Source organism: Acanthaster planci, linkage group LG18 (assembly GCF_054643075.1).
Source record: "Acanthaster planci isolate LZ-2023a linkage group LG18, COTS_SCS, whole genome shotgun sequence".
NCBI lineage: Eukaryota > Metazoa > Echinodermata > Asteroidea > Valvatida > Acanthasteridae > Acanthaster > Acanthaster planci.
The window spans coordinates 12,584,924-12,600,729 of record NC_141794.1 but is presented as its reverse complement, the minus strand read 5'-3'; the positions used below and the strand labels follow the sequence as shown (position 1 = coordinate 12,600,729).

The 15,806-nt window shown below is 41.5% G+C and overlaps 2 protein-coding genes and 1 long non-coding RNA gene across 7 annotated transcripts in view; 2 read left to right on the top strand and 1 right to left on the bottom strand.

The window, feature by feature from the left end:
- Positions 1–15,806, bottom strand: part of LOC147796245 (uncharacterized) — a 40,639-nt gene that overhangs the window by 12,497 nt on the left and 12,336 nt on the right. Inside the window, exon 1 of one of the 3 annotated variants that reach the window (XR_015428250.1) lies at positions 9,309–9,782. The exons of 1 other annotated variant lie outside the window; for it this stretch is intronic. This is a non-coding gene — a long non-coding RNA (uncharacterized LOC147796245). Of the gene's footprint in view, positions 1–585; positions 712–9,308; positions 9,783–15,806 lie in introns of those variants that run through there. One more of the 3 variants, XR_015428251.1, reaches the window with a different exon arrangement.
- Positions 842–6,857, top strand: LOC110978761 (uncharacterized). Of its 3 annotated transcripts, XM_087148470.1 has the most exons (6): positions 2,714–2,839; positions 3,150–3,437; positions 4,207–4,434; positions 4,962–5,075; positions 6,049–6,127; positions 6,440–6,857. In XM_087148470.1, the coding sequence occupies exons 1-6, from the start codon at positions 2,761–2,763 to the stop codon at positions 6,855–6,857; spliced, it is 1,206 nt and encodes a 401-aa protein (XP_087004596.1). In that variant the 5' UTR covers positions 2,714–2,760. The 3 variants fall into 3 exon arrangements, with proteins under 3 accessions (XP_087004598.1, XP_087004596.1, XP_087004597.1); XM_087148472.1 differs by lacking the exons at positions 2,714–2,839; positions 3,150–3,437 and adding an exon at positions 842–923; XM_087148471.1 differs by lacking the exon at positions 3,150–3,437 and having other exon boundaries at positions 2,720–2,839.
- LOC110978759 (uncharacterized) lies at positions 10,754–15,560 on the top strand. The gene is made up of 7 exons (XM_022234015.2): positions 10,754–10,892; positions 11,264–11,380; positions 12,191–12,478; positions 12,804–13,031; positions 13,330–13,500; positions 13,891–13,972; positions 14,229–15,560. The coding sequence occupies exons 1-7, from the start codon at positions 10,865–10,867 to the stop codon at positions 14,647–14,649; spliced, it is 1,335 nt and encodes a 444-aa protein (XP_022089707.2). The 5' UTR covers positions 10,754–10,864; the 3' UTR covers positions 14,650–15,560.

Here is a 15,806-nt window from a genome sequence, read left to right as displayed (position 1 = left end):
GGCTTGTTCCGGTCTTTCCACCACTGGTGTAACTATCGCAAACGTGAGAAATGATTTTTCAATCCAACCGCCATGACATCCAGGACGCCGCCATCTTGGCAATATAGGGTGCACTGAACTAATTCAAGCTCCATTGAAAATAGTGTAAAATCAACCAAGTTTGGAGCCCCATGGCAGGCAACTGAAGTCCCTGAGGCCTCTCAAACAAAAATCAATGTGCTGTTTGGTCCTTCAGATTTCATTTGATTTTCAATTTTTAGTAGGTTAACCAATGAATTTTTTAATTATCCGCCCAAAACAAACTCACCCCCCAAAAAGTGAATGTTGCCAAGCCCTCCCAGCGGCCATTTTTCAAATGACATCCCTCACCTTCCTGGGGCTCTTCTGACTAATTTTCAATCCCATTTTTGTCTGCTTTGCCCCCAGATGGGTGCCCCTGAATCTACAGAGATGATTCTGGGCCATACTGACACAATTCCACCATTTCCTGGCCCAAACAGACCCCTCTTTTCGAAACAATCTCTGGGGGTACTTTTTCTGCGCCTCGGCCTGGCGGAGAATTTTCCTTGAATTGGGACACTGCACCCTAATATGTAAAGGTCAGCCATAGTCCTCAGTCTTCCATAAATTGACGCCCTCACATGTTATATGTTCACGTACCCTGTGGCATTTACGAAGTGTCGTTCCACTGCGATTTTAACATTTCAACAGAATTATTTTCGCTGAACTTCCCCTTCAACGAGAGGGTTTTGAAAGGCTTCTTCCTGATTACCATTTAACTGCAAACATAGAAGGAAGTAATTCTGCCTTGGTCACATGATCCAAACCACTACTAAAACCTTAGGTGCGCATGTAAATGGGGCATTTGCAAGCGTATCTGCACAGAGGCATCTTCATTTTTACTGGACAGGACAGAGAGCAAGGTAAGTGTAAATGCACAAGCTACTTAAATTTTCCATGCAAGCTGGATCGTTCACAAAATGTGGGGTCATTTCCTGTCCCTGTTACATCTGGTGAATTATTTTGTGAAGTTAAGAATTTCAACATATTCTGTAATTTCCAAAGAGCAATTAAGTTAAACCGATGACCTGCAAAACAAAAGCAATTTAAATCAATCTAGTGATATATTCCTCGTATAAAATACACAAGGTCAAATGTAATACGGACCGTAAAATTACATGTCGGGCACTGCTTTTATAGAATGACTCATCTGGGAATATTCAGTAGACGCTCGACATTAATTGTTTCTACTTATATACCCGATGTTATTGAAGCGACACCGTCCCAACCAATATCAAAATCCCGTCATTTAAAAATATTCAAAATTGGAACAACTTATTTCTGTGTTGGTAGCAACGGTGTATCCAGCTTCTGGGGTGTGTGAGCATGAGTTTGTATACCTATTCAAATCGTGGATGTATAATAAAAGGGGACAATAGGGTCCACGGTTGCCGAAGAGTCCGCGGTTGGAAAACGTGTACAAGACATAGGGGAGGTCTTCCGAAAAAAAAGTGTGAACAAAAGAGGAACAATAGGGAGTCCACAATTGAAGGCGTTTATGATGTGTGTGTATGGGGGGGGAAAGTCAAAAGGGAATGCGGCTTCGGCCTCATTTAACGTGGTGTTGGGGAGAACAAAGTAGCGCCGTAATCGCGCTCCCGATATCCCCGCTTTTATTTCATGGTGTTGTTTTCCTGAAGGTTTTGGTGCTATATTTGATAACTAAATACACCGATTAGTGTCTTACCATTGATACACCACTGCCTGGTAATTTTTATGTCACGAACTATTGACAATGAAAACTACACGTACAAATAAGTATAAAGACAGTAACACACTGTTAAACTCACATTTTATTGAAGTTGTGTGAGGACACAACATAAGTAAGTGGCAGATAGCAAAAGTGGACCAGCTTTCTTTAAGCCCAAGTCAACTTCCTAGTCATTTACATTGACCCAGGGGTATTACAAACTCCACGACGCACCAAATTTGGGGCCAACTAAATTATGTGAAAGCATTTAAAGTAAAGTTTAAGTTAAGTTCCTGCTTTGTTTTTGAGTTAGTTGCCAGGTCAGTAAAATATATGCAACTGAGCTGATTTGATGTTTAGTATTTGCGGCGTTAACGGTATACATGCGTGCTTCTAAGTTTGTCATTCACAAATTCAATGAAACATAGCTTTTTAATATTATAATCTATTTTAATCTACAAAGGATAGTTTAAAACGGAAATTCTCATCTTTATCACCTCACACTTATTCACTTTTGTACCTGTGCAGGTATGTGTGCAATTGGTGTAGGGCGCGGTGAGCACTCGCGACCAATTTCTGCTTTTGATTGTATGGTTATCGAGTGTGCGCCGGCGGAAATAGACAGGTCCCTCCAATGGGTGTGGTTAACATCAGAATAATCTTCAAGGCCATACAATTCTACTCAAGGAATTATACACGTGACCTCTTGTGGCGATACTGTAGGAGCAATTAGCAGCAATCCAGCGGAAAAATTTCGAATGTGGCTTGTTATTTCATGTGCTCGGCTTTTCATCTTTAGAGACCTATCGGCAACGAGCTCTTCGTCAAATCTTTGTATTGTAGAGTAGAAGGCGCTGGATGTACTCTGACCCAGCCAAACACATGTATGCTCTCCATTGGGAATTTGTGTATCGTTTCTTTACAATGCACCTATTGTTCAACCTGATTCAGTACCACTGGATTTATTTCAGGAGAAAGTTTGAATCAGTCACAGATTGAAGAGAGGGGCAATGTTCACCCTAATTTTACGCGTCTTGCTATGGAAGATGACCTTTCAACTTTTGTTTGTTCCCTCTCAGCAGGGAAATGGTAAGTTTGCTTGTGTCATATCTCAAGCCTTCGGTGGGACAAAATGAGTTTTTTTCCTCCATTCAGCTTTTATGGATACTTTGAGGAGATTATGATGAACAATTTGAAAGCGACACCGATCATCTTTACTTTTTTTGTCACTTCGTTCGAGACTGGAGGTACCGTTATAATACAAATTACGGATTAGAATTTTCTTTGGACCTTTTGAGATGCTAGCATAACGCCGATTCCAAAATCAATCAACAGTTTTGATGACATCCGGGAAGACACATATTCAAAAGGTTTCTAAAGTGTTCATTTTTTTTCACAGCTCCAGGCTATTTGGGATGTTTTGGAGATGCATCTGTTCGTGCACTCCCAGGCGGTTTTGCACAAAACTATAACGAACAATCTGTCGAGTGGTGCTTCAGATACTGCTTGGAATCTAGTTCAACGCAGTTTAAATATGCTGGACTCGAATACACACGTGAATGTTTCTGTGGGAGTAACGAGAACTATGACAAACACGGAAACAAGTCAGACGCCGAGTGTCGATATAGGTGCTCGGGAAACAGTGATCAGATTTGTGGAGGCAACTGGAGAATATCCATTTACAGAAGTAAGATGAAAAACTACTCACCTGACTGAATACATTCTGTCGTGATCTGCTTTTAGGTGTCAATAGATATTGTATCCTAAACATTAGATTTCGGTTGGGTAATTAATAAATGGACGACTGATGAATAGGTATGCGATGGCTCAGACTGGATTCTAGAAATATGCAGCAAAAAGAGCGTTTGATCTGTTGTAACCTAATGTAAAAGCTTATAAACATCACTGTATTAACTAAGGTCGTTGATCGTTGGGTTTAAATGGAAATACATTGTCACTTTCGACACCAACAAGCCACCAAGTCGGTTCTTAGAGATGATTGGTTTAATTGAATTATGCAGGGGTTATGTCCATTATTAGCAGGAGACAGTCCACCTTCACATCTGTTGGCAACCGTCAGGAATTCTTACTGGGACAGTGCCAGTTCTGGCAAGGACCTCCTTGATCGATTTTGGTTTGAGTTTTGTAAAACAGGGAGAAGTTGTCTAGGCGAATTTTTGTCCAAATTAATGAGGTAATTACAGGTATCTTTTCCACCCAGTGGCAAAAATAGGTTTCCCAATTTGGAATACACTGTGTTTACACTTTAAAACATTTAACCACTTCATCTCAAACTCAGTCACTCAATACGTGTGAAATGATGATTCTGGACAACCTGTTAACGGAAACCGAACGATCACCAACCAGCATTCACTGTTTTACAGTCTCAATAATTTCAAGGTTTTATATTTTAAATTCGATTAAATAATTTGAACGCTTCATCTTGTCTCCTGTAGTATCCCAAGGCGTGTGCAGTAATGACATTGGACCACCGACCAACGGAAACCACACCATCACCAATCCACCTTCACTGTCCTACAATCTCAACAACTTCAAGTTCTTCAGGACTCGTGTGGATTTCTCCTGTGACGTTGGATATACTCTTCATGGAGCCTCGTCCATTGAATGCATAGACACGGGCTACAGAAACGTCAAGTGGAGTGACTCGGTACCGACCTGTCAAGGTATCTCCCCGAACCACTGGTTTGCTCGGTTCATACGTATTCCGATCGTGACCAGCGATCCTTCAATAGTTCACTGACACCAGAGCTTGCCTGATGCGAACCAGCTGTGGAATCACTGATCGAGATCAAGATCCGTGTGGAACAAACAGACTTTGAATTCTGTTAACCCACTATATCGAGGGTGTTCGCGTGAAGATCACGTAGCAACTAGAATTGAAGTTTCATAAAAATAAGAATCATAATGAAATGAAATGATGAACTACAACGAAAGCATCCTTTTGTCATTGTTCAGCCTGTAACCTTTGACTTTTGTATTGTAGATGGTCTTTAATGTCTGCTCTTGTGGTGGTCTCGATTGCCACACCTGCTGTGTATATGTACGAGATCCAAGCCACTTTATCACTTGTTAAATGCAGACGGTAAGGATAGATCGAATAAGCACATGCTTTGTTGAGGGAATCTCCCTCAAAACATCCTGGTACATCCAACACCAGAAATTATTTATGTGCCGACAAACTTCTTTGCAGTACCAGCAACCGTGCCAAGCACTACTTTCCGGACCAGCACAGTAGCAACTGCGCCCTCTTCGACGCGTTTCAACAGAGACACGCCCGGGCCGTACAAAGGAAAGCTGAAAACAGGTACGAGGGAGCATCCATTTACAACGTAAAAACGGAGAAAAAAATAGAACAAATCGTTTTGTCCAAAACTTTTTAAAGGGAGTACCGTACTTTCATTTACCCTCATCACAAAACCATTCTTAAAGGTCGAGTTCGGGAAGCCTGTTCTTGACACGGGTTTCTTCTTCTCGCGCTGGAACGGCGGGAACACGATTCAAGAGCACTGTTCTCGAAAAAGGATCACACGCCATCTTCTGATAGTCAGAGTTTTACAGGAACACACGGAAAAACTCGTGAGACTTTTAGTTTTAACAGTTGCAAAAAGTAGAGAGATTTCTTCCAAAGTCTCAGACAAGGGGAAGTTTTGCAAAATTAACATTACATATATTTTACATTACAAACAAATGAATGGTCCTGTTTCAACGCACACGGCCGCCGCCATGTTCCTTGTTGCATGCCACGAAATACCAGCAATAACCGGTTGTTTGTTCCCGGCGTTCGAGCGGCCGACCCACAAACAAATCGAGCTGTTCGTGAACATACAAAAACAAGCCGCCCGACCTCGTGCCAAAGTTACGGAGTGAGAGTATAAACAAAAGAGGGCGCTTTGTCGCCTAGCAACGATATCCTCCAAGACACTTGCTTTTCGCTGGTTCAGGCACGCTGTTCACCCACTGCATGAAATACAGATGAATATTCATTTTCACATTGACAATATCCATAACTGCAAAGACCAACCGACTCCTGAAAAACTTGTAATCGATTCCTTCCTATCGTTTGACAAATGAGTTTGACGGCCTCTGTATTAAAAGGCATGGTGCAGATGGACATCACATTTTACCCATACAAGGCCTAACCTGTACAATTATGCCATAGACACTTCACGTGCAGTTGATTTAAATACAAGGCTTCTTCCGGTCATTTGCTTTTTTTCACCTCACATTTCCTGATTAAACTACAAATCACTGTCCTATTGTTGTGTTTCTCTCCACAGCAACAATAATAGGAATAGCAGTCGGAGCCGGAGTAGTCATAGCACTAGTACTGTCAGCAATCTTTATTTGGAAAAAAAGGTACCTGCAAAAGAATCGTACGATATTTAATTTCTATTAACTTCAGGTCTTTATCTGTGAATATCTGCTTGATAAATGGCCTACATGGACACTTTACTAATAATAAATTGCTAATGTGCATAGTGGCTATGGTGACAAAAAGGGAGCCCCTCCCACAGAAAATGAACATACAAGGGTATGATCAACAAGATCATTCAGATCTTATATGCTCGTGTTTTGAAAAAACCCTTACGAATTCTTTCTATATGCATTGGTGAAATTTAAGGCACTACACGCGTTAACCTTTTGAAGATACTTCTCTGAATTTTCCAGAAGATATACAAGAAAGAAGAGGCCACATGTGACATTGGCAAAGACTGGAGACCGTTACACTAACAATGCATACGGACTGCCGGAGACAGTCAGCCAGTCTGTTTCGAATCAGGCTAATGCACCAGTTTACAGTACCGTCATCCAACAGAAGTCCCATTATGACGACGTGTACACAACTCCTGATGTCGTCACCAGCACACGCAAAGAGGAGGAACCTCCCAGACCGTCACGTGACGTCAACGTTGGGAGTGCATCACCCGATCACGAAAATGGGTGGGTCGAGAACACAGTGTACGAGTGTGAATCATTTCCTGTCGACACAAGACCAATTAATGATACTGGCGGACAAACAAACGCACAGCCACCACTGACAATAGATATGAAGCCCGGATGGGTGGAAAATACCATCTACGAATGAAAGAGATATCCCAAGCGATCGAGCCCTATATAATTATGGTGTTTAGCAATCATACGAGAGATTAATGAAAACACGTACTACGACAAAACTCGGATTCCTTCTCAATTAGTGTACATCTCATTCGTGATGTTATACTTTTTGTTCTGTGCCCTAAGAAACATGGACTTGCAACGCCTTCGTATGAAAAATAAGCCAACCAGCGGCCATTTTGCCGAGCCGAATACAAATGCGTCGGTTGGCTCCCTTCTATTGACGTCAGGAAGAACAAAGGTGGGCATTGCCGGGCAATCTTTGTGTTCGGCTTTGTAAAATGGCCGCTAGTGGATTTAATGACTCCATAAGCTGATCAAGGACATTGCGAGTCCAGATTTTATTATACACGTCCGTGCCTAATGGCGGGATATTGTCTGACTCCTTGTAAGAAAACAACGAGAAATCATTACAGCAAAAGAAATCCATATTACTGAAAAAAAAATTATCTTGGGAACCACATCCAGTAAGTTAATGTTAACAAGGACAATCTGATGCATTCTATGGCGCACTGGGAGATAAGGGTCAGGCAAATAATGTGTCTGTGGCTAAACTATACTTATATCAATATTGTCCTTGTTCAGAGCGATGAACAAAAATGAGCTTGTTAGGTGTGAATATTAACGGATCAGCTGACATCCTCCATGTACATATTGTTACATGTATGTTCTGTTGTTAATAATGATTCAAAGTAAAATACATAATTCAAGCTCTATAGTCTTAAAATAAATTTGTTCCTTAGCATTTTACACCTTATGACAAAAATGGCCAAAGCACACGACTCAAACTTATTCAGGAGGAAGTCATTCTTTCCCTGTGCGTTGCAAACTTCCCTTTCAATACTTTTCCACTGTGGTGGAAAAACACTAAAGTATGTTTAAGCACTGATTTACTGCAGTAGACAGGTACAAAGAATATCATGAAATTTCAGTACTTTACCTTCCTTTTATACTCATGACGTTGCAGCTTGCTAGCGCTATATCGTGTATAAAAAAGTGTTTATAAATAGACATGTAGATGATTCCAAATTTGAAAACCTTTCAGTTACTATACTGTAGTAAAGTTAAATGCAAAAAACGCATTAAGATACCTTTCGTACGAATTCATAAACCTACAGACATGGTACAATCTTGTCGGTATTATAAGATTGTTCTATATGTACAATGTATATACACCATAACAACGAGAAATTTGGCCTTGGAGAGGGAGTCTTTTTTTACTTGTTTGATTTTCGTATTTCATGCCAATGAAGTCATTATTAAGCTGTTAAGAGAAGTTTGAATCATCTCTTTCTTCACGTCAATTTCACCTAAAATTAAGAATTTTATAGACATCCCCCTCAGCTCCCCTAATCCAATTGTCGATCCTACGGGTCCATTCCTAATCAAAATGTCGATCCTACGGTGCATTCCTAATCAAAATGTCGATCCTACGGTCCATCCCTGATCGAAATGTTGATCCTACGGTCCATTCCTAATCAAAATGGTATGACGACGTATTTCCCCATAATTGAGATCTTAGCCATCCTGCCTTTTCATATATTCTAGTAGAGAGCACTTGCCTATATAGGCAGGTATGTCTGTCAATTGTTTTCTTGATGATTCCTTCCGTTTCCATCCACGCATTACTTAATTAATGAAATTGAAACCGAAAGTCATAATGCCTGCTTTCAAGTCAATAAAGCGAGCGGCATGAATGGTAGGCCCATGCATCGAACGCTGGTCCAGAGTGCCACGTAAACACATCGACAATTAAGTCCAGTTACGATTTACGTAGAGGAAATATCGCGAACAATTTCCTTGTTTTACCGACGGCTATTGTCTCGATTGAGAGAAATGGATTCGAGTGAGTTTGCTACCGAGCCACTGTTCAGAGTTGAGTAATACTGAGACCGATTTTCCTATTCAGCGACTCCGCAGCATACCGGGGGTAATATTCCACCTGATTTTTATTAAAACTATCAAAATAAAAAAACTACATGATGTTGATTTAGAACAAACAAAACTCGTCAATGACAATGTTGTTAAGGAGATTAGATTTGTATCATATTGGACTCTCGATATCTTGATTGTCAAGCATAATTATATCCGGGTTCATGACTTTCAGGTGCACTGCGTTGATCGCTTCTGAGAGCGGGTTCAGAGCGGTGTCTGAGCGCTGTGCCGAGTATTCAATATTCAGGTATTCGATTAATTATTGAATAGGCAAATTATTTTCGAAAAAGAATTCTGAGATTCGCAAATAAAAAGGCAGAACTTCATTTATTAAATTAAAGAACTGCATTCTAAACGCTTCCTTTATACGAGGATAGTACGTGTCAAACTGGGGATATACTGCGAATTTCAACATTTCCCTGGCAATTTTGTAATGACAGATAGACCTCGGTTTCATTAAACTTCAATAATAAACTTGTTAACTTACTTAGTATTCGTCTTTCGTTCCCGAGTCACTGAATTCTTACGCTCGCGAGGCCGTAAGATTATGCGGGATGAACGGAATCGGTGCTGAGTCAGGTCGATATGCAAACGTGTCTGGTCGGGAAGAGAAAAAAATCGAAAAACCGCCAGAAAATCTAAAACCTTCACACCTTTCTCCACCACAGCCCACTTTTAAAACTTCAGGAAAACTTCGAATTCTTTGTTTCGAGCCTTCAAAAATCGCATCAAAACGTAAACCAACTGCCGATTACGAAAAGAAGTTTTCACAAAAATCACTTGTTTTGACCACTCTTGTACTATTTCTCAATTTGATTTTCACAAAACACTTTTGGAAAAGCCTTATCTTACCATGAAAATATTTTGGGCAGGAATTTTTTTTCCAAAAAGTGAAAATAAGAATTAAATTTCGTTAAATGAAGCATTCATTTGCCTGGCACGAATTCTCATGGCCCTCAATACGCATTCAAATAACCCTAAAAACGGGACATGCGCAGTTAATAAAGTTTCCTTCTGAAACATACGTGATTTGTATAAGAGGCGTTCAATAGCATTTTCTGGGAACAGAACTTAATCTCACAATGCTTTCCAACTGACTCTTCAACCGCGAGGAAATGCCTATTACTTGTACGCATAGGCGGACGTAGGCCTACATGTACATCGTGATCGGGTAATGTGACCCAACCTTCAATGATGATATCCGGAGTTTATTGCATAATTACGAAAGTTCTACGTGCACGCACAGAGGCAGCCCTACGCATTTAATCGAAAGGCTCAGCTTTGGGCAAACTTGAAGACATTTGGGCAAAGACACTTCAGGTGAGTTTGGTGTGTTTCGTTTAAAACGACTTCAATCTACCACCACTCCCGTGGATGACCAGGAAAACTGTGGAACTGGTGGGACTATACTGGGTGAAAATCCAACTTGAACCAACTTAACTTTGCGCTTGCGCTCAAAGCGCGCATACGTGTGAGTTGTCTACGTTTCGTTTAAATTTGGGAGACTTTCAGATCAAATGATTTCGGATTCCGAAGCAAATATAACCTAAGCTGGTACCAATAAAAAGTAGCATTTGACTTCTAAAACTATTTTCCTCATTCTGAAAAAAAGAGGACGGATAAGTAGCCGTTATTTGTGCTATCATCTATTGTATATTTGTAATCTATACAAATTGGGACGTAGCATTCAGGCCTAGATTAAATCTGATTCTTTTCTGAGCTTAAACGCGGAATTTGGTCCATGAAATCAATACCATTTAGTAGGTGCAGACGATGCTGCGCAGAAAGAAAGTTATTTGCATGGCTAAAGAAAAAAAAATGTGCGGCGAGCTGGTAAGCAAACGCGGGGCAATGACCCAATAACTTCAACTTTGAACAGTGTATGCACAAAATAAAGCGCGACCGAGGTCGCGCGGGAACAGCGATGCGACGTCGCGCACGAGGCCTGCATATGTCAGCGCCGACACTGCATTCGTATTTCGTTCTCGAATAACCTTGCCTGTTTGAAACATCGAACTGGGCGATAGGTGAACTTCCAGCTACATGACTCCCATGATCTTTTGCGGTCAAGGTAAAGCGCAATCATTTTCCGGGTCCGGTTTGTAATTTCATGCAACTGACCCACCGATCGACCGCTAACGGTGATCCCCACTGGTTATGTTAACGGTGTACATGTACATGTACACGTACACCGTTACAGTACATGTACATGTATACACCTTTCTGCAGCACGAAATACATGTACATGTACTCCAATCCAGCCTAGTACATGCACAAGCCATATGTCATGTGATTTTATGTGGTACGTGTCACCCTTTTTTCCGGACCAGTTTGGGAATGAGTTCTACTGTAGCTCTATAATGGTTCCATCGAGGTCACTAGTACTCTTGGTGGTGAATCTTGTTTGGTGTAAAAGGGGGATATAATTATCATTACATGCAGGAGACATTTTTGAAGACATGACGAAACAAAGAGGGGTGATGTTTGCACAACCTTTGCGCGGGTTGCTATGGGGGATGACCTTTCAACTTGCGGTTGTTCTCTCTGAGCAGGCTAATGGTGAGTTTTTTGTCTTCGTCCAATATCACTCATGCTTCTTTTACATTACAGAAGAAGTTTAAACATATTCTTTCGGGTCTTCATCGGTATTTATATAAGTTCAAGCGCCAATAGGCCTCCACTTACATGACACCAAATATTTCAAAGTCCCAAACAATTAACTGGGTATATATTTCAAAGAATTGGGCTAGCTAGAAGTGAAACAGACTATTTTCCCCTTGCAGTAATGTGCATCAGTTCCAATTACCGTCTATCTCTGGTGCGATACATCAGACACAGTTAAACTACGAGACGAAGGAAAGGGAACTGGGCTTCAACCCCCGATTTTATGATTTTGAAAACACCTTCACGAGGTTCTCATGTAAAATAAAGTCTGAATTTAAATATAACCTGTCCCGAACAGGGTCAGAATCCTGGCAGTTTGCAGTGTCGCTGACAACTGTGTGGTTACCCTGTAAAGGTTCGGAGTCTCCGCGGTCGCATTAAGCTACCTGTCCGAGTCCGGCCTTTCCGTGGGGCAGGTAAAACTATTTTGAACAGATAGTTTTTGCTTGTACCCGTCAGAAACCCCATTTTCGACTTATGGTTTGTACACTGATAGAAAAAACCGGATCAGATTTCCTTCCTAAACGCTGGGCTCGAGAGGCATCGTGGGTTATTACTAGTCTTTCCAAGCTTTCGTTGGGAGTAGACATAGGAAGGGACGGGTAGATATTGCAATACCGAATGAATCCTCGTCGTAAAGACCTGTCAGATTGCCGTTTACACGCATGAGGTTCCTTTGAAATGTCATCTCTCTTTGCCCAACAGCTCCTGGCTACTTGGGATGTTTCGGAGATGATTATGATCGTGCACTCCCGGCCGGTTTTGGAGAAGACTATTACGAACAGTCGGTAGAGTGGTGCTTCAGATACTGTCTGGAGGGTCGGTCAAGGCAGCACAAATACGCTGGACTCGAATACACAACTGAATGTTACTGCGGGGATAACGATAACTATGACAAACACGGGAGACAGCCGGAATCTGACTGTCAAGACAAGTGTCCTGGGAACAGCGACCAGATCTGCGGGGACCGTTGGAGGCTGTCCGTGTACAGAAGTAAGACAACAGTCTAAAAAAAAGGACACTTCAAATTTCCAACCCTGTCGTTGATGTAACACCCTTATGGGTGTGAAATGGCACCCCAGTATGTGTGTACCCCGGTATGATATTGCACACCCAGGCAGATGGTGCACACATCAAATTAGGGTACAAATTTGCACCATTTTAGGATGCTGGGTACGAATTAGCACCAACCATCTAAATTTCGCCTGGTATCTTGCTGAATCGAGTAAAAGCTGTTGAGTATTTTGTTGGCTGGCTTTACGAACTGCGCTTGTTGTTGAGATTAAAAGTCTTGACAACTTCGTATTGATCCCTGTAGTATCCCAAGGCGTGTGCAGTAATGATATTGGACCACCGACCAACGGAGACCACACCATCAACAACCCACGTTCACTGGATTACAATCTCAACAACTTCAAGTTCTTCAGGACTCGTGTGGATTTCTCCTGTGACGTTGGATACACTCTTCATGGAGCCTCGTCCATTGAATGCATAGACACGGGCTACAACAACGTCACATGGAGTGACTCGGTTCCGACCTGTCAAGGTATGTACCAGGTTCCTTCAACGAAAACCAACCACTAACTCAAGATACTTCGGAGAGTTAATTAATAGTTCTACCAATGGGAGAACCAAAATTCAATCTTAAATCCTCAGTAACCGTGCAGGTAAAACGTAAATGCCCATAAAACATGGACAGTCTAAGAAACTGCTTCATGCATGCTAAAAGAAAGACACTGAAGAGCAGTTTAAATACGTCCCAATTTAACCAACAACTCGCAATTAGATTTGAGGCAATCGGAGGCTAATGCTTTACAGTCATGTTTGCATCCCACTTTTGGCAGTTCCAACAACAACGTCCGAGTTTACGACAAATGTGCCCACCACCACGATTCCGCAAAGTACTGTTGTTGATGAGAGAGGGACTCTGACAGCGGCAGGAGCGCCCTCTTTGACGTGGTCGAGCAGCAAGACACCCGGGACGAACAACCCAAACGTTGGAGCGTTGAAAACAGGTAGGAGGCAGGGGTCTCATCCGTAAATAGAACCGAACATTAAAAACTGGAGTCTTACTCGCATGTCACAATATCAAGGTATAAATACTGAATCCAGACTGAATCCCTTTGTACAATGAAACCTGGGAGAAATTTAAAAACGTCCATAAATAAATGTGACTCAACTTCCTTCCTTCTTGACCAAGTGCCACAATTTGCATCGAGTCACTTCTTTCAAATGGCGCGACTCGACTCGAGTAAAAATTCTACGACGCGCTGAAACGTGAGCTGTGATAGGCTTGTGACTGACTTGGGATGACTTTAACACATGTCTGTATCTCTCTTCCCGATATCCCTTTTCCTGTTGTTTCATGCTTTAGCTCAGTCCTCTAATCTCTTTGTCCTCCACAGAAATGATAATTGGAATAGCAGTTGGCGGTGCGGTACTTGTGGCACTGGGACTGTTAGCAATCTTGCTCTGCGTGAAGAAAAGGTACATGAAGACATCGAATCAACTGGTGCTTAATCTATGCATCATTATGTTATGATGTCATTATATCCAGCAAACCAACCAATTCTCTATGAAAAAATGACACCGATTTGTTACAAACCGAAGCACTGAAACCTCAGATACGAAATCTGGAAGATCTCCTGATGTTCCGTTTTTCTGTCACTTAACGTGACCTAATTGATTATACATTCAGTCAAGTTAAAAAAAAACTCTCAAAGATATCTTGTGGATTTTCCAGGAAAAATTCAAGACAGAAGGACCCAGCTGTTGCCATGGCAACCATTGGAGAAAATTTCATCAACAATACGTACGGACTGCCGGAGGTGGTAAGCCAATCAATGCCGGAGCAGTCACCTCCACCCATCTACAGTCAGGTCATCAAAAGAAAGACCGATTGTGACGACCTGTACGCCACTCCCGATGACGTCACTAGCCCTGTCAAAGAGGACTCGCCTGAAAACCAATCACACAACGCAGGCTTTGTGTCTTTATCACGTGACCAGGAGAGTGGGTGGGTTGAAAACTCGCTGTACGCATGTGAATCGTTTCCAGTCGAGCCTGAAGCGACAATTAACGATTCAGACGGACAAACAAGCACTGGACCGCCACAGAATATGGAAGAAAAATCCAGCTGGGTAGAAAATATCATTTACGAATAGAAAACAAACCTCGTGCCAACCACCGGATGAGCCGTTTATCATGCAATGGAAGACTAAAAGACTTTGTAGATACCCAGCCTAATATGTGGGAAAGGGGACCCCCCTAATGTGATGCACAAGTGGAATACCCTGAGGCTATTGTGCCTACTGCACCCCCTGGAAATCTGAGAGGAATTCCAAAGATTCCACCAACATAAAAGAAGACAAAATAGAGGGGAGTCCCCCTTTGCCACATATCTTGCATCATATGGTATACTGACAGCTGCCTGAATCACGAGAGGTTGAACACTCGATCGATCGATGGGAATTAATCGCTGTTACAGTACATGCACTGTAGGCTAAAATTTAATTCATTACGATTTATGATACAGTTTCTATATTACAAAAAAGAAGTACATTATTCGTCGTCGTCGTCTCTTATGAAATTGACGTACAGCTCTTTATCACTCCATTGATTACTTTTTTACACAGAGTGTGAAAAAAGTGCCCACATCGAACTTTCCGAGTGATTTATGCAGTTATGTTTGAAGAGTTTTTTGTCACCAAACAGTATAGGGGCCAGCAAAGCATATTTCAAGAGGAATGGTTCAGAGAGGCTTAAATTAATGACTTTTTTCTGTGTCACTATGCATATCCATACGCGAATGTTTAAAAGCATGAAGCTTGTCTTGGAGTAAGACAGCAGGTGTAATACATTCCACCAAAGAGAAATATACCTTTTACTCCATGTGTTATACTCTACAGAATATCCGAATGTGGCTGATGAATTCCTGTAAGCATGAATATTTTGTACACTGGTTTCCTGTTAATATTCAAATATGTAAATGATAAAATCTTGACAAAGTAACTGTTTTGCACCAGAACTGTTTACAAGGGAAATAAAATGTAATCTAGCGAAGCTGAATGCTAAAGCTACGTCCCCTCTTCCTTTTCTTTCGAAACGACTATGAACAGAATATCCTGTCAGGCATTTTTATACACTTTTATCTGAGTTATCACAGACAGCAAACGGATAATCGTGCAGGTTACAGGTTATACAGCAAAGCTTTTTTATTGGCCACACATTGTCCTTGGAGGAATGTAATGTTCAATGCTGATTAATTTGGAATGAGCCGGTAATTTGAAAAGGTGTCGTCATTCGAGAACAAAGCAACTGA

Bases quoted from the DNA above. Each gene is read 5' to 3' on its own strand.
- LOC110978759 (XM_022234015.2), top strand. From the start codon at position 10,865: ATGACTCCCATGATCTTTTGCGGTCAAG. The intron at 11,381-12,190 runs GTGAGTTTTTTG...TTTGCCCAACAG, and splicing joins TCTCTCTGAGCAGGCTAATG to CTCCTGGCTACTTGGGATGT. The intron at 13,032-13,329 runs GTATGTACCAGG...CACTTTTGGCAG, and splicing joins CTCGGTTCCGACCTGTCAAG to TTCCAACAACAACGTCCGAG.
- LOC110978761 (XM_087148470.1), top strand. From the start codon at position 2,761: ATGTTCACCCTAATTTTACGCGTCTTGCTATGGAAGATGACCTTTCAA. The intron at 3,438-4,206 runs GTAAGATGAAAA...TGTCTCCTGTAG, and splicing joins GAGAATATCCATTTACAGAA to TATCCCAAGGCGTGTGCAGT. The intron at 4,435-4,961 runs GTATCTCCCCGA...ACTTCTTTGCAG, and splicing joins CTCGGTACCGACCTGTCAAG to TACCAGCAACCGTGCCAAGC.